We start from the raw sequence: 20,477 nt of genomic DNA, 5'->3' as shown, positions 1-20,477 counted from the left end.
AAGTCAATGTTCAAGGCCGTCACTTTGAACAAAATTTATAATTAAGTAAAAATGTTCATATTTTTTAATAATAAAGTATTTGAAGCACACTATTAAATTATTTATTATAACCCGATAACAATTTCATAAAATTTTATAATGAAAAAATGTTTAGATGTCAATATCTCTTAAACAAAGCGTTTACGGACATGTCTTCAGAGGAAAGCTTTTTCTTGTTTTGAGGTCCTAAGTTCATATTTTAAGTTAGGACACTTTACCCTGAAACACCCTGTATATCCGCAATCTGCTCGAAAGTCACTCTCGAGTAGTAATAAAGAATCCTCCCCTTTTTGGTATTCCGTTCTTACCGTCATTTTCAACGGACATTGATCACCAGCTGATCACGATTTATACAATCGATAACATCGCGGGGACGTGACCCGTAGAATCATTGATCCCAACAAATTATTCAGCCCGTGCACCGAGGCAACCGTCGGGGAAAGATGAGACGCGATTTCGCGAAGGACGGCGATCGCGAGGACTATCGCCCGCGTTACGGGCGAAGGGTGCATACACCTTTCGCGCGGGCGCGTCTCCCAACACAGCCGCATGCACCGAACCTACACCAGCTCACATCGATCTGGCCGGAGGGAGGCGCACGGCGCGTAAAGCCGCGGGGGTAGCAGCGTGTACGGCGGTCAAGCCGGCGGGGACGCGCGCGAGCGCACACGCGAATTCACTTCCAAACCCGCTCATTTCGGGACCGCGAGAAACGCAGGCGCATTGAACGGTTATCGTATCGCGGGATCCAGGGGGAGAGGACGGCGGAGTCCTTCATCTACCCCCTCCCTTCCTCGCCGTCCGTCGCTTCCTCCCTCTACTGTGCATCCCGCGGGTCCTCTCTTTCCCATTCCGACGTTTTCTCGTTCACCCGTCTCCCTCCCGTGACCCTCCCGTGTCACTCTTTCTCGCTCGCTTTCCGCATTCGTCCCCTGCCCCTCGCCACCGAACAGTCCCTCTTCCCCCTCCGCCGGCCGACCGCTGATACCGAATGTGCGTACGCCTGCGTACACGTCGTTACTACTTACTACTACGCTTTACTACTGATACTCGCGTACTACTACGAGCAGTGGCGTATCGACGACCTTTCGTCCCGACCTTCGCCCCGCGAGCAACCGCCAAGATTTCTTCCGGGGAATTTTCGGGGTAGGGCAGGAAAGGAGACGCGTACTCCGCGACGACGCGATTTATGTATGCCATTTCCTTCTAGCTTCCTCGCCGAGTTACCACTGCAGTGCGCACCGAATCTCGATGGAGAGTTGTTACGTATCTAGTTTATTTATTAGCTTCCCCAATCTCTCTATTGCCTTCACTGGAATTCTATCTAACCGCCAGACCCTCCTCCTCAAATTGAGAATGATGGCTAAAGGATGCGCATTTCGTGTTTAATTGTGCGAATTCTCTTTTTTTTTGGTCATATAAATTTAATTCGGCCCTCATTAACATTTAAAAGAGTGGCATGACATTGTTTTCGCATATCCCCGTGGGCCGCGAGCGTTGTATTTATCAAATATGTAATTAAAAAGTTTCGCTTGAAATCAAATTTAGCTCCGCGAAAGTAGAACGTACCGTTATCAAATTATAGCAAGTATTGCGGCGGTGTGAAATTCGATGCATATTACGAGAGGTCAAAAGCAAAAATTGCCCTTCCACATCGCGGCGTTATTGCGGTTTTCTATTTCTGCGAGAATCTAGGTTGACTAACGAAGACTCATAGTTGAAAATATTCGCGCCAAATTGAAACGGAGATCGGGTAAATCGGCCACTACGGATTCGATTCCATTGGGATATATTTCTGGACCATACCAGACGCTGCCCTCGTTCCTTCATTCTTAACCCTCAAGTAAAACTTTATTTTCCGCCTGGTTGCGGGCGTAATTTTTCCGCGCTCTCTCACGTGCGAAACGAGAGTAATTCATTAAAAGGACACGGAGATTAATGAAGCGTGCAAATTCGATAATGAGATCTTAATCGAGTTATTTCTTGGACTCGCGATGCAGACGATACGTTTTCCATTAAGATACACGCACAAACACATCGATGTATTATAGAGCAATGTACTTGAAAATTTCAGGGAGGGGGGGGGCTGCAATATATCGCATTAAAAACTATGCTTATCTTTAACAATTGTTTTCACAGCAAATACACCATACAACGAAATGGATCTTTTTGGGATTTATTAAGGCATTCTTAAATAACACACAAAAATTTTTGTCACAATTTAAACAATTTTTTGACACGCCATTCGAACGGTGTAGTAAACGCTTAATTAGAAAATTGTTTAAATTATATGGCAAAAATTTTTTGTGTTATTCAAGCCCTAATAAATCGCAAAAAGATTGATTTCATTGTATGGCGCGTTTACCGGGGGAAAAAAATAGTTGGAGCATAGTTTTTGGGCTGTCAAAGTGGAATGACCTCTTAAAGATACATTGACACATCCGCGTGCGTTTCACGTGTATTTCGATTTATATCGGAAGTAAGGATCTCCAATGGCACTGTTGTACGACGTGTGCACAAAACTCACGTCCGAACTTTCCATCCCGCGGCGGTAACGCGAGACACGAAACCGGAGCACGAATTTAGTACCCGTTGTCAAAAGTTGCACAATATCCATGCTGCCACTTTGCCAGCGAGTAACTCGACAATACGAGAGTTTGGCGCGCACGTTCGGGGTTGCGCGCAGGTCGGGAAACATTAAATTCAAGCGACCCTTCCGCGGAGCAGATTACCGCCGACTATCGCGTCGCCCGTGCAGGGGCGACGTAAATTTGCGGGGTGTGCTCGGCAGGCCACGTTTACATCGGCGTTTACAATTATATCTGGCGGGATATTAAGAGGCGACCGTAACGGGGGGGGCCAAGGCCGATGAATGATGATCATTTGCCCATTATTCATCGTCCTTCCTGTGCCACGCTATCACGAAAGCGCGAACCACGGAATGGAGAGACGTGATTTAATTTTCTGCTACCGAGATAAGATCGATTACTTCGATGCGATATCAATAATGTTACTATTACGTAGCGGTTCGAATTTTATGTTAAATTCGGATGTAAATGTCGAAGGTAAGCGATGATGCTCGAGCGGAATCCTAATAAAATTGAGCCGCCGTAACGTCGTCCACGATTATCGTGGAAATTTTCACGCACCAAAGCCATAGTCGTAACCGAAGCCGGTTACAATTTTCTACAGTGAGTATATCTACATCGTGACAAATGACACGGGTACGATTAAAAAAAGCGCCGCCGTTCTTAAGGCAGAATTTACAATTTCTTGCCGCGGAAATTTAACAAGTAATGGATGGCCATGCGACGGCGCGTATAAGTAGGGAATTCGCCGTATAAAGAAATCAATTTTTCCCCGCATTAAGGATCCGGCACATCGTTAAGAGAGTTTCCGCCCACTTTATAACGTAGGTGAGTGTACCGAGAAAAATGTCAGGGGACGGAGAGAGGGGTAGGGGAGGGGAGGGGAGAAAGAGAGGATGCGAGAGCGCCGAGGGTGGAAAAAGCGTTGCGGATTAAATTGGAGGCGGAAAGTGTGCGTGGAGCGCGGCATTAATATACCGTGCATACGCCATTACAACATTCCCCGATGTCCACGCGTTACAACGCGTTACTACTGTTACTACCACCGCTGTATTGTCACCACCGTCCATTACGCTCGCGCCGTACTCCTCGCGCGCCTGGTGGGGAAGAATCCGGTCGTCCGTCCGTTCCCCTACCTCGTAAATCATCGCGATGGGCATCCACGTAGGTCACTGGACACGTCGGCGAAATAGCGACGGGGTGGACGGGGGGGGGGGGGTGGCGGCCCGACAAGGATGGAGGAGCAGGGGACGGAGAAGAGGAGCACGGCCGTTCGGCCCGAGAGAGGTCGTAATTTTCCAAGCGGATATTCCAAGCTCGCCGCGACCCAAATTATCGTAATGACCATTAATAAATCCTCCGGAAATCGATGATTATATGTTGACGGTGGAAATCGCAGTTTATTTCATAGGAGGTCTTTATACCCGTTCCGAGGAACTCTCGCCCGTGGAATTTTATCGCTGACCATTATTCGCGAACGAGATCAATGCTCAGCTTGCGCGACCTTTGATGTCCCCGACGTGGAATTATTTTGTTAAAAGTGACATCGTTATTACATCGGGGTTTTTTCGCTCTCTCGCGAGAGGATGTAAAGTAAGGCAATTATCAAGAGAAGCTCCATACGAAGGAAAAAAAAAACAGATCTTCGCGAGATATTTCTCGTATTTATCACGTTTCTGCATTTTGCTGGGCTGCTCTCCCCGTATTCGTTTCGATACCTCGTTTCTCGCGGGAAAAACAGCGCGGGCTTGCTGTTCAATGAAAATATTATTGTACATTCAATACCGGCGATCTCCTCTCGCTCAATGTCGCTTCACGTCCTACAAAGAGGTGCCCCTCCGGCTGGAAAACGACTCGCATTATGTCAACGCGAGGGGATGATGATATAGACTACTTTGGAAAGTGCATTACTGGCGTTTCTCGCGTTTGTTCCCCGCCCGGGGCTTATTTATCGCTCCGGGGGCCGAGTCGCGCTGGCTTCAAGTCGCAGCTGCTGTCTGTAATGGAGTTGCGTACCGCCGTCATATGCGGAGCAAGAAGTTGGGCGCGATGGGGAAGTAGTAGCCGACTCGAGAACAGACGTGATGGAGAGGTGAAGAACCTCGAGAAAAAGTAAATACTCCGTATACCGTACGTACGGGCGCTGCACGGGGCAGGGCGCAAGAAAAGGACGAACGCACGTTGGGGAAGAAGGGAAAGGGAGAGAGAAAAAGGATCCCCTCCCCCGCTCAGGAAACGCGCGAGATGACACGTGAAATAATACGAGAATATGCAATGCGCAGACTGGCATCGCGCGCAGAAACGCGCGAGGGAAAGATGCGGCGATAAAACGAGGGAAAAAGAGAGGGTCGGTGAAGAGATACACGCGGAAATAACCTGGGACATTATCGTGGTAGAAGAAACCGGACGACCGGAACGACACTTTGATGCATGGAGGGTGAGCGCGAGCGCGAGTACGGATCAGAAAGAAATCCACTCTTACGGGTCGCAAAAATTCATCGTGCCGACAAAAAAAAAGTGCGAACGCAAGGTTGCCGCTGTCGCGCGAGGTGAGAGGTCGGAGGAGAGAATCCGCGCGACCGCTGACACCCGTAAGTGGAGTGGCAGCGAGAGTGCAATAAGAAGTAAGCGAAACGAGAAAAATCCAATCGAGGGGAGCCGCGGCCGCGCGGGCGAGGACGGAAGAGCGAGAGGGTGCGAGCGGAGGGGAACGACAGAGCGTCGCGAGGAAGAAAAAAAAAGAAAAGAATTGGAAGACATGGAAGACATGCGCGAGGCGAGAGAAGCATGAAAAGCGCCGCTTAAGGGACACAGAGACAGCGGCGGCGATTTGCCGCGCACAGTCAGGAGAAATGGGGGGGGGAGGGGGGAGGGGGGACGCGCGTGAAGATAAATAACAGGAAGGAAGGAGAAGAAGAGGAGAGGAAGGAGAAAGGCTTAAAGCGCGGAAGAACTATGCGAGCGGCTGACCCGGTCGCCTCAAAGAGCGCCCCGAATGGAAAACGGGACGGCGAGATGGGCGAATAGGGGATGAACATGCGTAATTCAGTCCGAGCAAAAAGCTGCCGCGTGAACGAGATTGTCGAAACACTAAAAAATACCTGGGACGAGGGGAGAGGGGCATTTTGTGGGAAACCGCGAATAACGAAGAGTCAGAAAGCACCACCTCGGGGGGTGGACGAGGGAAGAGGCGAAGACAGAGGGTCAGAAGGACAAGGCAGGCAGGGAGGGCCGGGATAATGAGAGAGGAAGATGACGTGGAAAGAGGCGGCGGGCGCGACAGAGAGAAATCGAGTGGGTACACAGAGAGAGGGTGAGGAGGCGAGGGTGAGGGCGAGGACGGCGGAGAAGCGCCACGTTGGAGGTACGTTGCGAGGTAGTAGGAGTGCTCGAGCGCGCGTAGGAAGAGGGGGCAGACCGAGCGGGGCCAGGGGGAGGAGGGCACGTTGAGGAAGGGTGTGAGGTGACGTCACGCCGGGTCGATACTCACTCATACTACTCCTCCGCGTGCGGCGACACGGTAACCCCCCGGTGATGGCGCACGCGCGCCTTTTACCCCTTACCCGTACCGCCGACACTCGTACTCGCTTCTGAACGCCGCTTCCCGCCATATTAGCCACCATGGGGTAGGCGAGAATGTGCGACAGGGGTGGCTCGGGGTGCTTCTTCTTCCGCAAGGTAATCCACGCGCTTTCTCACACTCTCTCTCGTTTTTGCTTCCTCATTCTCCGTCTGTATATTTATCATTTTCTCACTCTGTCGCACTCATTTCCTCATCGGACACCCACCTACTAATCATCCTACGCGCGCCCTTTCGCACCGTTCGCCGGTCACATGAAATCGAGAAGGGACTAGCGGTCTGCGCTCGAGAGAGAAACAGGCCATAAGGGAGGAAGACCGGCCGGCGTCTTGTTGAGCGGTGCTAGCCAAGGACGATTCGCGCACGTATGGGACCGCCGCGACGGGGTAGCGCGGCGTTCGCCGCCCGGCAGACGGGTGAGACCGAGGGACGGAAAGAGAAGACGGACGGAGCACGGGGGTGGTGGGCTACCGGCAGGAAGGGCGGCAAGGAGCTCCAGGAGCCGTCGCCGCCACCGCCGCCGCCGTCGGCGGCGAGCGAAAGGGGCTGCAAATCGGCCGCGGCAGCGTGGATGTCCCTGCTGTCGCTCTGCGACCGGATGTGCGGCACTGCCGCGTGGCTCGTTCCGGTCACATGCCTCCGCGGGGTGCGTTTTTCCCACGGTTCACCCTTATGTGCTAGTTCTTTGGACGGCGCAGCGTCGCCAACTACCGTCAAGTGCGCTGACAGGTGGAATGAGCTTGCTCGAGGCAGGCGCGATCGGTTAAAGGCTCTATTGTCCCGCAAAAGTCTTGCTACCCTCGGAAGCGAATATAATCTCTCCCCTCTCCCCCTCGGTGTCTCCTGGCATCGTAGTAGTTAACGAACGAACGCCAAGATTTACGGTGATGTTCGTGACAGGTGGATGAGCTAGCTCGGACCGCGCGTGGCTCGATAAGAGTGCGTTTTTTTCTCGATAGCCTCAGTGAGATGCGAATCCGGTCGAAATCACGGTCAACGAGCGCGGGGATTTACGGCTGGTGCTTGTGCGTTGTCGAAGTGACAGATTGATGAGTTTCCGCGAGACGTCGCGTGCTTCGTTAAAGCCCCCTCCTGCCTCTGATGTGAGAGGATCTTGACGGAGCTTCGCATTTACACGTCGCATTTGTCTCGAATAAAAGAGCGCTATTTTACATATTTTTCTCTGGACCATTTATTCGGTAACTTTCGACTGGTGTGAAATATTCGAAAGGTAGAAGCAGAAATTCAAGCGAGTCGAACTTTTGTCATTTCATTTTGTCAGATGCATCTAATGATATTATGTCGACGTGGGTAACGATTACCAATTAAAAAGTTTCATTTTGGTGGCTATTTTTCTTCCTAATACAATGAATAGGAATTATTACAAAATTCCCTCAGAGACTTTGTTGGAAATAGTTATGAAAGTATGATTCGTGATCCGCCAAATGCATTTTGATTAAATTTCAGCGACTACAGAAGTTTTCGCTTCAGGACACTGTGCTATTCACGCTCGCAATATTTCTACATCTTTGAGAGAAATACTTTCCACCTTTTATAAGCTCGTGAATTCTTATATGAGATCTCTTCAATTTATGAGTCTAATATTAACAAGATTTACAAGCACAATATGGACGAGATGTACAATTTTTTTTAATTATTTAAATAATTCCTCAATCAAGTTTTGATTCGCAAAACACTCCAAATGATAAATAGATAATATTGCATTTGCACAAATCTATTATCAGTTGTCATTATTATAATCACACGAGTTCTATCACTGCGATCTTATGACGTAAGATGTGGGGAAGCCAAGTTATGTAATTGCCAATGGAGTATGCGACATATATGTAGCTGACTCGTGACATATGTAGTTTGGTTGCTGCGGTTATCATTGATCTAGACCCTGACTAATCCCCTTTCGATGCCATTTGGACGTTGAAATTTTCCCGGTATCGCATGCAATTTGCCCACGATCGCGCCACATCTCGACAATCGAACTTACACAACCGTCATTTTCCACTTGTCGTTCCGTTTTTGTAACAATTAGTCCTAACGACCCTAGGATCGGTCCAGCCGAACGGCGAAAATAATCGGTTATTGTTTTGCAGGAGGGCCGGGGGGAAGTGACAGACATAAGCGCAAGTCCTGGGAGGCAGGCACCTGCCAACCAGTTGCGCCCCAAGGAACCACCCCCCATGGTCATTCAAGGAGACTTCAGGAAGGTAGTGGCGACACTTCATTAACTCGTTACCGACACAATGGACGAATTTAGTGTTCGTTGTGTCGGCAAACTTCAATTGCCGGACAGCACGACGATGGATCCCGACACCCGGGACTCTATTGTGCTGCCCGTGGAGCTGTCTCGACGACAGAACGTATCGGCGTGTGCTTTAATCGCCACGTATTGTTCACGTAATCTGATCGCTATTATATTAAATATGCCAAATTTAAATTAAACCGTCTCACATTTTTGCGTGAACAAGTGAGTGCAAGATACAAAAGCGATAACTTACCAATACATTAATAAAGAGATAGCCAGAAATTTTTATTTGCGTTCGTTTGCTTTCTGCAAGTAATGCGATCTTATTGCATCAGGATCGTATATTGATAAAGTCACTTCTATTTCAGTTTGAATTATATCTTCCTACTTATTATTTATATCAACGAAAGATACGAAATGCCCGTATTATATCGTTCAATATTTTGCACGATAGAAATGATTTAGTAGCAATGAAAAGCATTACTCTCGTCGAGACAATTTCACCGGTCCGTGCAAACGACATGTGTACAAGCTCGCGGTGCGTTTTCTGAAATGGGAGGATGTACCGTTGCAGGTGAGCGGGATCAGTACAGAGATCTTCAAGCAGATCGAGACTGTCGAAAACGATCATGACGCATCGACAGCGGCGGCTCTTGAAGCTGTTGAGCGGAGAGGAGAGATGGTCGTGCGTGTCATTGAGCCTCGGCAAATGGGTAGACAGGCTTCCGAGGCGGCGAAAAAATTTATTGCTATGCAGGTACGTTATCGATGGGCCGTCTGTTCCCGACAGATTGTGATTCATTTGCGTGGGATCGCAATACCTTGTCATAAATTAGCGCTACGCGCAATTCTTTCGTTACGGCCGGCACATTAACTCCCCGTTCGTCGTACATATTTCTCCGCTTTTCCGTATCATTCAATTGCGAAGCGGCATTGAAGTCTTGGGATATTTATTTGGTTCCGCCATTTTGCGGGATATATAAAAATGCACGAACGTTATTTACTTTAGAGAATTATTTGACGCCAGTACGTGATTAACCAATGTAGGAAAACTGTTAAACGACGCTAATTGGCAAATTCTCATTAAAGAAATTTATTGCGAAAAATATTACCTCAGCCAGGGTACGAACCAGGACTTTCCCACAGTCTAGGCGGGCGTCTCACCAATTCGACCATTGAGGCACGCGGTAATATTAATCGCAATAAATTTCTTTAATTAGAATTTACCAGTTGGTGTCGTTTAACAATTTTTCTACATTGGATTATTTACTTTGCCGAGGTACAGACATTGTCAGAGGCTTGTTAAAAGCAGGCCACGTGGACATTTTAATATCAAGCTCGACTTTATAAGTTAAAATTGGATGGATCGTCCAATATACTTTTTACTTTATCTTGCTCAATTTTTTAAATAATTCCCTGTCCGTCAATAATTGTAGAGACTGGATAATTAATTGTCAAAACTATCGAGCAAAGGACATCGTGAGATAATATTCTTCGCGTATTTAACCCGACCTGTCACAGAGTTACGCGAACGGAGCGTAACAATCTACTCGCACCAGCCACATTTGTACTACCCGGGCTTGGGGGAAAATTATTTTCACGACAATGACGCAATTTTGCGCAGCGTAATTTTCATTCGGGGGGCTCGCGCGCGCACGAACGCCGTGAAATATCTCGACAGCACGAATTAAGAAAGTTCGCCGGCGATCTTCGTTTCAGGATCCTAAGCACCCCATCCACTTCGTCGAGATAATCAAACGACCGGGACAGACCCTCGGCCTCTACATACGCGAGGGCAACGGCGTCGACAGGAACGACGGAGTCTTTATCTCCAGGATAGCCCTGGAGACCGCCGTGTACAACAGCGGCTGCTTGAAGGTGAGTATCTCCGCCCTGTGAGTTTGCCCGTTGTCGCCTGGACGGCGACAGTGAGAAACCGTCGCGCGATGGAGAAAACGAGGGAAGCGGTAGAATCGAGACACATCCGTGAATCGTCCCCTCGTCTTCTTTTTGCCAGGCGAGAGCTTAATTGCTGCCGGTGCTCGGAACGAGCTCGGAGCAGCCATTTAGGATTGGGAACCTATTTCGAGAAAAAGAGAGCGGAAGAGAGAGAGAGAGAGAGAGAGAGAGAGAGAGAGAGAGAGAGAGAGAGAGAGAGAGAGAGAGAGAGAGGTGTACGAGAACGCGCCGAATTAAATTTATCCTTTTGCACCTTGACATTTCGCGGGTCTTGGACATCGATCGGTCCCGCATTCGGGAGGGATATTTATCCTCTCGTTCGCCGCGATATCGTTTCTCGTCTTTATCGGCTATCTGCCAGTCACCATGCGTTCACACGTGCAGGTGGGTGACGAGATCCTGGCGGTGAATCTGGTCGATGTGACGCACATGAGCCTGGACGACGTCGTGATCATCATGTCGATTCCGAGGCGGCTTGTCTTGGCCACGAGGCACGGGTCACATCAACCGATTTCGCACAGCCGCCAGACTGAGCACAAGGCGCCGCCCGTAGTAGTCATCAAGAGGGAATTGAACGAGGACGAGAGCGACCACGCGACAAGTAATCACGTCAGGTATTATTTCAGACTAATTCCTCTATACCGACTGCTTGAATTAACAGTCGCAAGACGTCTCGCAAATTGGCTATTTCAAGACACGCCGTATGGATGGCTTTGTTGTTGACGTCATTACAAACCTTTTTATCTTTCTTCTCTGCTCGTACAGAAGCTCGTTGAGACTATAAATTGATTATTAGCAAAGAGCCAATATTCCAGAACAATTCTCCAATTATAATAACAGGTACTACATTAGTCCCGATTGATGATATACGACAGTTTAACTCTCTTATTCATCTTTTTTTAATTAACTAATCAAAATTCTTCAATGTCGCCGGTAGTTAACAACGCCAGTGTTTTCTACACCATACCTGGCATCTTTAATAATACAGAAAATTTATTGCGAATAACAGTACCTCAGCCAGGGTTTGAACCTGGACCTCCCTACACTCTAGGCGAGCGTCTCACCAATTCGACTACCGGGGCATACGATAATATTTGTCGCAATAACAGTATAAAGATGTTGTCTACGCGTATATTTTCGACTTTTGTAAACTGCGCGCCAATAAGGGTTGTCGGCCGTACATAGAAAACCCTTATCGGCGCGCAGTTCACAAAAGTCGAAAATATACGCGTAGACAACATCTTTATACTGTTATTGCGACAAATATTATCGTATGCCCCGGTGGTCGAATTGGTGAGACGCCCGCCTAGAGTGTAGGTAGGTCCTGGTTCCTGGCTGAGGTAATATTTTTCGCAACACATTTTCTGTATTATTAAAGGTATGGTCAAGGAAACACGGGCGTTGTTTTTTTTTAAAATTAAATCAAGACAATAAGTCCAACATTAGCGACTTCGGCTAATGCACGGAGGTCAATTTTATATGAAGGGATGGCAGTAGCCGTAGACGGGGCGACGGGCGCGAAATGTTGCCGTCGCGATCGAGACTCGGCCTCACGGGTTTGGGATCGAGCCAAGATCTCGGATCGAGCAACGGGGACCTGTACTATAATTCACGGCCGGAGGGTCACTGGTCCTATCAACCGCCACCGCCGCCGGTTATCACGCACCAGCCGAAACCTTCGTCGACGCAACACTTTCAGCCGTACGAGCGCGGCTATCCGAAGACGTTAGAGAGCTTGGCCGAGAAAGTAAGTCTTGCGCGACGGCTTCAAGCGCCGAAATACCAAAATCTTGACCGCGGATCGAGATCCGTCAGAGCGGTGGAAAATATCGCCGAGGAACAAATCGTTCCTCGGGATAAAGCGAAAATTTGAGAATAAAGAGTCGAATTGAATCAGTAATTTAACAATTGTTAACATTGATTATTAAATATAAAAAGCTGACAGTATTCTTTCTTTTTTTTTCATTCACTACTATTTTTAATAGAATGGTAATAATAATTTTCCAATAATGTATACTAGTGTTCATGTTATGAGAAAATTATCGTTTTTTTTTTGTAAATGTCACAGAATATGACAGAATACGAGATTATATTAACTGCGATACTGACGTTAATTTTCTGGAAACACATATCGCTCACGTGATCTCGATCCGTTGTAGTTCACGCATAGATGTTCTAGACGATGTGGATCGAGCACCATTTCACACCTGTCTGCACCAATTCGATACTCGTTTGCCCTTCACTGTCTTCATTGAACGCTATTTTACGACTGAAAGAAAGTGGTGAACTCGTGGCAATGTCTCGGGACACTTGCTGTCGCGATCTCCGTGTCATTCGGATTGTCGGAATTAAGAAGAATAATTCGCAAGACAGCTTCTCGATGCGTTGCGCAAAACGGAGAAATTGAAAAAAATATATATATATCACCAAGAATCGCGTATCTCGCGACGATCAAAATGTCACTCGCATAAAATGTCGACTCCTTGTAAATTCGCTCCGTGCATCGGACTTCTATCCCGATGTTCTCGAAAGCAAACACGTCGTGAGAATAAACGTCGAATGTCTGAGACGAATGTCTGACAATTTCGAGGAATGCATTTCCGAACGACGCGGAGCGTCGCCGATCCGCTCGCGTATCGACCACGTGTTTCAAATGACTAATCGGTTCTATGAATGAATGCTACATTGAAATTAACCAGGATTTTACAAAGGTAAAGATAACACAAACTCTATCTTGATATCTAGACTTGTGTATGACTGCAATTTTCTGTATAATGCCTCTAATGGACGAGTATAAATACATTCTCCCTCCCTTTCGTGTACATACTTGGCGACGAACGAATGCGCGAGTGCCTCCGCCTACGCAACGCATTTTAAACTCCAATCACCCTTAGACGCTCAGCTCCTTAAAAAGTTCACCGTAGATTCTTTCATTCTTTGCCGAGATGCTAGTTTTGGAATGTAAAGGCCCAAGTCGAGTCAGTGAAACGCGGAAGATTAAATACATTTTGCCAGTACGATAGTAGAAAAGATGTAAAAAATCGTATACATTTCTTCTTTCGTTGAATAATCAAAGAAGTCGCAGAATAATATAATAATGAATTATACATATAGGCATTAAGTATTGTTAAATATTAATTAATATTATTAATATTCATTATAATCAAATTGTTCCTCTTATTAAAGTCATAAAAATTGTAAAAGCTTGAGGCTAAAGTTTGGTAATAATAAAGAATTGATAAAACGAAAAAGAAGATTATACACTCGCGGTAGAATAAATTATCCGGCGAAGTGTTCAAGAGTTAATAAACGCGAAATAATCGCGGGGGGGGGGGGCGTTTAATAGCAAACGAGGGAAATGTTTAGCCGTACTCTCGACAGTGCACCAGTGCATTCGTTTAACGAGTTCTGCCTAGAAAAAGCGTAACGCGAATTAACGGATATTTATGTGCGTTCTTAAACCGTAGTAGTCGCGCACACCTGCCGCTGCTTGCGACGTGAACCCTAACTTATGTTTCCTTGTTGCAAGCTTGCTGTCCGTTTGTTCTGTCGATTGCGTCTATGTGCCTGTGTTCTGAATAACGTTAATCACTGCCGTGGCTAGCGTTATCGCGTTCGATCGATTATCGATTGCCAGCGCTTTACTCAGTATCGTTCTGCAAAGCCGTTATAAATTTTTATAATTTTATTAAAGACTGCACTTGAAAAGTTTTAATTGTCTTACAACGCTTACTGTAAAGAACTGTACGTGCACATTTAATTGTGCACAGATCACGTTCTTCTAAAGTGTATCGATATATATTTTTTTTCAGTTTTAAATTTGTTACGTATTAATCTATTTTTTGTCAGAGCTTATACGAGGCTTATTACAAGCAAATATCGCTAACAAAAGGTAATCGATGTCATCGATCGATTGTTGGAGATGAGACTTTATCGTTGCAATTGCCGTTACTTTTCCCGAAGGAATCTAAATTTCGGAGACGTAATGTACAAGAAAGTGACAATCATTAACGATAAATTGGAGAGCATTGGTGAGAAAGAGAATATTTAACGAGTCACGGCGATCGGCAACTTTAAGAAAATCTATTTAAGGAACGCTCGCACGAATTATACTCAAAGGATTCGTGCGATCATGCGATTAGGTACACCCCTTCTACACGGGGTCCATGATGCCCTCGAACGGCCGGCGTATGTCGACGGGAATGCAATCAGTCGGCGGCAGATTGTCGGGCCAAACCACGCAGACCCATTACGGCTACGGCCAGCACACCGGAAGCGGAAGGATCATGCCGAGGAGTGGTTCCGACCAGCACCTACCCCGAGTCGATTACACGAGCATCACAACGCCGGCGCGACATACCCTTCTTAGATCCAGCTTGAAATCAGGTCCGTAATGAGTTTACCTATCATCGAAGCATCTATTTTCTCTCTCTCTCTCTCTCTAATCCTCCCTTCCTCTCTTTCCCTGCCTGATTCTCTCTCCATCTCTCTCGCCATCTCTTGAGATCTACGAGAATGGCCTTCAATAAGAATTACATCACTCTACGCCTCTCGAATTCCTAAATTTCGCAGAAAATGCAATTAATTGAATTCCGAATCCGTTGCTGCAAAGACAACGCGACCTCGAGAAGACCCAGAGAAATATGAAATAAATATTTTCTGTGTCGGCTATCAATTTTCCTACATTGGTCAATTTTCTATCCGCGACAATAGGTGCATTTGCAATACGGTGTTGTGTCGTTATTAGGTACGTCAGCATTGCGTTACAACCCGAGGTACGGACAGACTGATGTAACGTCCGCCGCGCAGAGACAAGGACAATTCGGCACCTTGACGAGGCGGCATCGACCGTCGTTGGACTATGCCTCCGACACCGAGGCTACGTGCTCCAGTTCACCGAAATCAGCGTATTACTATTATAGGCACAATATGAACAATCCATCTCAAAGCAGCGCCGTGTCGCACTTAGCTACCCTATCGAGGTCACAAATCGGTCAGAGTTCCTCAGGTGAGTGGAGCCAATTATCGAGCTTAATTATATTCAGCACTTTCCAAGTTCTTTAGACTTAATCGCGGTTGATAGCATCTTTCTACGATTTCCATGGAGATAGGTCAAATTTAATTAAGCGTTTGGTTCCTCAACTTATAATTTGGAGACTCCTATGTAGATTTTGAAAATGGAGTTTGCTAATTATAATCACCGAGTTGGAACTCTTGATTACCAGCGTAGTTAGGACAACTATGCGGATAATAAATGCTATGCAAATCGAAAGGGCGTAAGATCGCGGGGAATTGTAACAGTTTTAAATTTCAAGTCCTCGGCAGAGAATGCACTTGTCTTCAAATCACAAGATTTTTCCGTAGGTTTAAGGTCGAATTCATTACCGCGAAGCGGTCGGACGTTGCCCCAGCAGCCTGGTCTCAGGTCGGGCCTCAGCACGGTCGCGTCGGGCCTGATCGATCAAGAGGACAGCGACGGCGCTCTATCAGCGCCGGAATTGCCTTCCATCAGACGTGACAGAGGTAAGCAAGATAATCAAGACAGTAGCCGGCAATGCAATCGGCTGGGCTACGCTTAACGCGAACTGACCGTACCGATAAATAGGCAGGATACCGTCCTCGCCGAGTGTATTCACGTCGGACGAGTACCGCGCCTGGCTGAGCCGCACACCGAGTACCAGCGCCCTTTACGAGCAGATCAGGGCGACCACAAGTAGACCACCCCGTTACACATACAGCGCCGAGAACATTCATGCAGCAGTCAATCAGGTAAGCGTGAAATTACAGCGCGCTCGGAGCATCGACCGAATATTCGCTAATTTTGTTATTACCGAACAACTACAAAAAATGATCAATTTAGCTCTTCCCGTTATTCTATTATCAAGTTCACTGACGTACACTCGACGAGTGGGTGTAAAATGAAAATTTCTTCAGAGAAAAACGGACAGAGATAATGCAAAGTGTGGATACGCAAAATCTGTTTATACGAATATTAACTCTGTATCTCTTTCCGATGCAGGGTGACTACGGCAGTTACGGTGGGTACAGGCCGCTCTCGACCACGCTCGATCGCCTGTCGACGAGATCGGCCTCGGCCCAGCAGGTCAATCTCGCGAATCTGAGGGCATCGACGGCGATCAGTTCAACGTGCCATCGCGGTACAACGAATCCGAGGCCAGCCTCGGTGGCCTCGAGCGCGCGCACATCGCTGGCGGCCCAGAAAGCGTCGCTGACGAGCTCCGCGAGTCGGGCGACGTCGGTGAGGAGGATCAGGAACCTGTTGGATTTGGAGTCCACGAGGAGCATACCTACCCCAACGCCTACCAGAACTCAGGGTCAAATACTGCTAGATATTAATCCTGCGGGTGATTAGACAGCCTAACGCGTATCTGTCTACCGCCTCGTTTCGTAAGGTTGAGAGCGCTAAAGAGATTCGTTTCGCTTCGCAGAGTTCCTCAAGTATAAAATAGAGAAGCCGCCGACTGTGGGCACTCCCAGCTCGACGAGCTCGCTTTTGAGCTCGCTCGGGGAGGCGACCGGCGGCGATTTGGCAAGCGGAGTCAGCGGATTGTTATCGGTTCATCTTTTGGCGGGGCGCGGCCTCCGATCGACTACGACCTCATCGGCCGCCACTACACCTTCCACTCCCTCAGGTCAACCGAATTTAGGTGCGTTAAATGAAGCAGCCGTATGTGCCTGCGCGTCGCTCGAGTTCGGCAGATCTTAATAATTTCCATATTTTGTGAAAACCTGGCTCGCTTTACGCTAATCTCGCACATTCAAACAACACGCACAATGTCGCGATTGCCGATCTTGGGTGTAAAAACTCTACTTTACGCTCTTCGAAATAATTTTGTTCAAATGAATGTAGCAATTCGCCAAAAATTACAGCTAGTTGCGGCTTGAGAGACTTGTACTGCGTACTGGAGTGCGACAGGGTGCACAAAGCGCGCACGGTAGTGCGAACCGGTGATCTGATGTTTGACTGGGATGAAACCTTCGAGCTGGACCTCGTAGGCAATCGGCAGCTGGATCTGCTCGTTTACTCTTGGGACCCACAATACAGGCATAAACTCTGTTACAAGGGGTCGGTGCATTTGGCGAGTCTGCTCAAGGAGTCGCCGGAACATCAGTTAGCCGTCAAGGTCGAGCCACGTGGCACAATTTATTTAAAACTGCGATACACCGACGCCCAACAAACTTTCCGTCGAAGGGGTCTGCCGGTCATATCCTTAGCTACGAGGGTAGCGCCTCTCTTCGGGGTTGATTTGGATACAGTGGTAAGCTTCTCTTCTTATGATGGCGAATTATCAATCTTTCATTTTTAGTTAAAAATGATTTTCTATTTTCTAGTTTTGATCCATCTACATCTTAAAATATGTAATAATTCTTTTTGCTAATAAAACAGGTGAGTCGAGAAACTAAAACTGGCGGGGTTCCCGGTGGTGTTTCCACGGCTTTGGCGATGGGAGTCTCGAACGTTCCAATTATTGTGTGGCGTTGCGTCGAAGAGGTAGAGAGAAGAGGACTTGATATTATCGGTAAGTATCGAACACATTATAATATAGAAAACGCCGCCAAGTCGATAGTGTTCATGTGTGTGTGTGCAATAAAAATCGTTGCTTTATCTCGCGCAATAGGTTTGTACAGACTCTGCGGTTCGGCGACCAAGAAGAGGATACTGAGGGAAGCTTTCGAGAGGAACGCACGGTCCGTGAATCTGTCGCCCGACAACGTGCCGGACATCAACGTCATCACTGGTAGTGTGCCGCAAAATACGTAAAATTATCTCGAGAGAAATGCGAGACCACTGACGACGCGACTGCGTTCTTTTCAGGAGTATTGAAGGATTATTTACGGGAACTTCCGGAACCTCTCTTCACGAAGTGCCTGTACCAGATGATGGTCGACGCACTGGCCGTCTGTTTGCCGGACGACCCGCAGGGCAACGCTAAGCTTATGTTCAGTATACTAGATTGCCTGCCTAAGGTCAACAGGGTATGTGTATCCGTCAAGTTATTTTTACATGCATTGACTGTAGCCAGGAAAGTGTATTAAATCCGAGGAGGCTTTTCTCCGCGATTATACTCAGATTCTAATTACGTGTGTTATTGATTCAACAGTGCACGTTGATTTACTTGCTGGATCATCTGGCGATGGTGGTATCGCAGTGCAATAAGATGTCGCCGGCGAGCCTCGCCGTTTGCTTCGGCCCGGTATTGATGTTACACTCGGAAGAAACTGGGCCCCCCTTGGATTTCCAGCAGCCGATCGCCGTACTCAAGTATCTGCTAGAGATTTGGCCAGTAAAGTCAGGTAATGTACTTGTTCTTCATGAATCTACGTAAAACTTGCTTCTTTCTGGATTTGAGTCGACGATATATATGTATCTTCGTATAACGTAATTTCGTTTTAATGATTACACTTGGGCTCGGTTACTGGCATGCGTTAAGGAAGAAACGTCTCGGCTAAGAGCCGAGTAATCAGTAGCTAATTTCACAGACAGTTCGGAAGACTTCTTCAGTCGGTTCAACACTTCCTCGAGTTACGCCAGTAGTCGAGCGCAGCAGCAGTCAGCAGCATCTGCAGCAGCATCTGCAGCAAGCGCAGCAGCAAGTGCAGCAGCAGCTGCAGCAGCAGCTGCAGCAACAGGGAACATTGGGACGCACAGGGCTGCCTTGGCAGCAGCCACCCTTACTTCATCATCAACCCCAAACTACGGTAGCCGCAGTCCTCGGACCCTCCATTCGTCCTCCACCACCGCCGGTCAAGCCTCGACAGGTAGGGCTACCAATACGTGTGCGTTTCTCGCATGATTCGAACGTTGTGTCAAAGTGAATGTTAATCCTAAACAGTGTACGAAGTTCTTGTCCTTTTTTTCATTACGATTACTTCATATAAATGTTTATAAAGTCATGATCTTGAGTTGTTTGTGATTAAATGCAGGAAATGTAGAATACTATTAGACTTTAAGAATACGACCATTAATATCCTTATTAAACAGATTAGACAGTCGAAGATTTTTACGTAGTAAATAATATATTTTATACTGTTTAGGGTCAACTGCATTGATTTTTCTGGTTCCTGCGAATTTGCACAAATCTTCCCTCGAACAATTTAAATCACCGGAACCAGAAGGACCGATCGATAACACGCTTGTCAAATATTCTGAACGTATATACTCAGTTTTTCTCCATTCTCGCTTCGTCTCATATCCTATGCATATTGAAACGTTGTTGAACAGCATGGTAGGCAAAGTACCGAGTTCTATTTCTCCTTTGTTCGCTTCGCAGACAACCTCAATCGCGACGCGCTTCCATGAAACCGAATCTACGCCATTTAGTAATTATTGATTCGCCCTGCTTATATGTTTTCAGTCACGATGAGATTTCGATCAAAGACCTCCCATTTATTACTCGCAAACGTTTTCGCACTTGTGATGTTTCGAAGAGTATATGTATAATTTGAAAAGGTGAATTTCTCTGTCGATAATTAATCCATTCTCAAAGAGTACTTCAAAAATTATCATGTTAATGCAAAGAAAATTACGATATAAAATATATACTGACATGAGGATTCTGATAATTATGAAAACGTATCCAATTAAATGGAAACTTTTACAAAAGGTGGATTTACAAATTTTCCAAAAGCAGGCAGAAAAAAATTCATCTTTGAAGAAATGACTCTTGGTTAAGAAAAAGTTACTTCGTACTTTGAGAAACATATACAGCCGAAATATCGTAGTTTGCGATTGTCATTCATTGTCGTTATTGTTAATCGTCGCACCTCGCGCGAGAAATTTCATTGATGTAGGTACATACAGGGTAAGTCTTTCCACATCCGACAAAATTTTTGAGAAAGTAAAACGAATCGAGATGAACGGAAAAGTCCTGTACCATTTTGCAATTTTCGTAATAGTTAACGAGTAATTAATTATTAAAAATCGTTGTCTTAGGCCGGCCTACCGCCCAATTCGAGCGCGTGGCAAGATGTGACCGCCCGGCGATCGATATTGCTATGCGCACATCTCGCCACGCGCTCGAATTGGGCG

At 46.9% G+C, this 20,477-nt stretch overlaps 1 protein-coding gene across 4 annotated transcripts in view; it reads left to right on the top strand.

The window, feature by feature from the left end:
- LOC105560784 (rho GTPase-activating protein 100F) overlaps positions 1-20,477 on the top strand; it is a 69,581-nt gene that overhangs the window by 44,813 nt on the left and 4,291 nt on the right. The window contains exons 3-19 of one of the 4 annotated variants that reach the window (XM_012010195.1): positions 8,316-8,429; positions 9,042-9,224; positions 10,187-10,345; positions 10,811-11,040; positions 11,912-12,173; positions 14,569-14,812; positions 15,174-15,434; positions 15,791-15,949; positions 16,032-16,195; positions 16,446-16,791; positions 16,876-17,094; positions 17,318-17,706; positions 17,835-17,967; positions 18,067-18,186; positions 18,264-18,424; positions 18,550-18,742; positions 18,933-19,207. In XM_012010195.1, coding sequence (XP_011865585.1) covers positions 8,316-8,429; positions 9,042-9,224; positions 10,187-10,345; positions 10,811-11,040; positions 11,912-12,173; positions 14,569-14,812; positions 15,174-15,434; positions 15,791-15,949; positions 16,032-16,195; positions 16,446-16,791; positions 16,876-17,094; positions 17,318-17,706; positions 17,835-17,967; positions 18,067-18,186; positions 18,264-18,424; positions 18,550-18,742; positions 18,933-19,207 — 3,612 coding nt within the window. Of the gene's footprint in view, positions 1-8,315; positions 8,430-9,041; positions 9,225-10,186; positions 10,346-10,810; positions 11,041-11,911; positions 12,174-14,568; positions 14,813-15,173; positions 15,435-15,790; positions 15,950-16,031; positions 16,196-16,445; positions 16,792-16,875; positions 17,095-17,317; positions 17,707-17,834; positions 18,187-18,263; positions 18,425-18,549; positions 18,743-18,932; positions 19,208-20,477 lie in introns of all 4 variants that reach the window. The other 3 variants (XM_012010193.1, XM_012010194.1, XM_012010192.1) reach the window with 3 other exon arrangements.

This window comes from Vollenhovia emeryi, unplaced genomic scaffold (genome assembly GCF_000949405.1).
Source record: "Vollenhovia emeryi isolate VEMERY1.0 unplaced genomic scaffold, V.emery_V1.0 DF939221.1, whole genome shotgun sequence".
Lineage (NCBI taxonomy): Eukaryota > Metazoa > Arthropoda > Insecta > Hymenoptera > Formicidae > Vollenhovia > Vollenhovia emeryi.
Note: the sequence above shows the minus strand (reverse complement) of the source record. Positions and strands in the feature narration are given on the sequence as shown.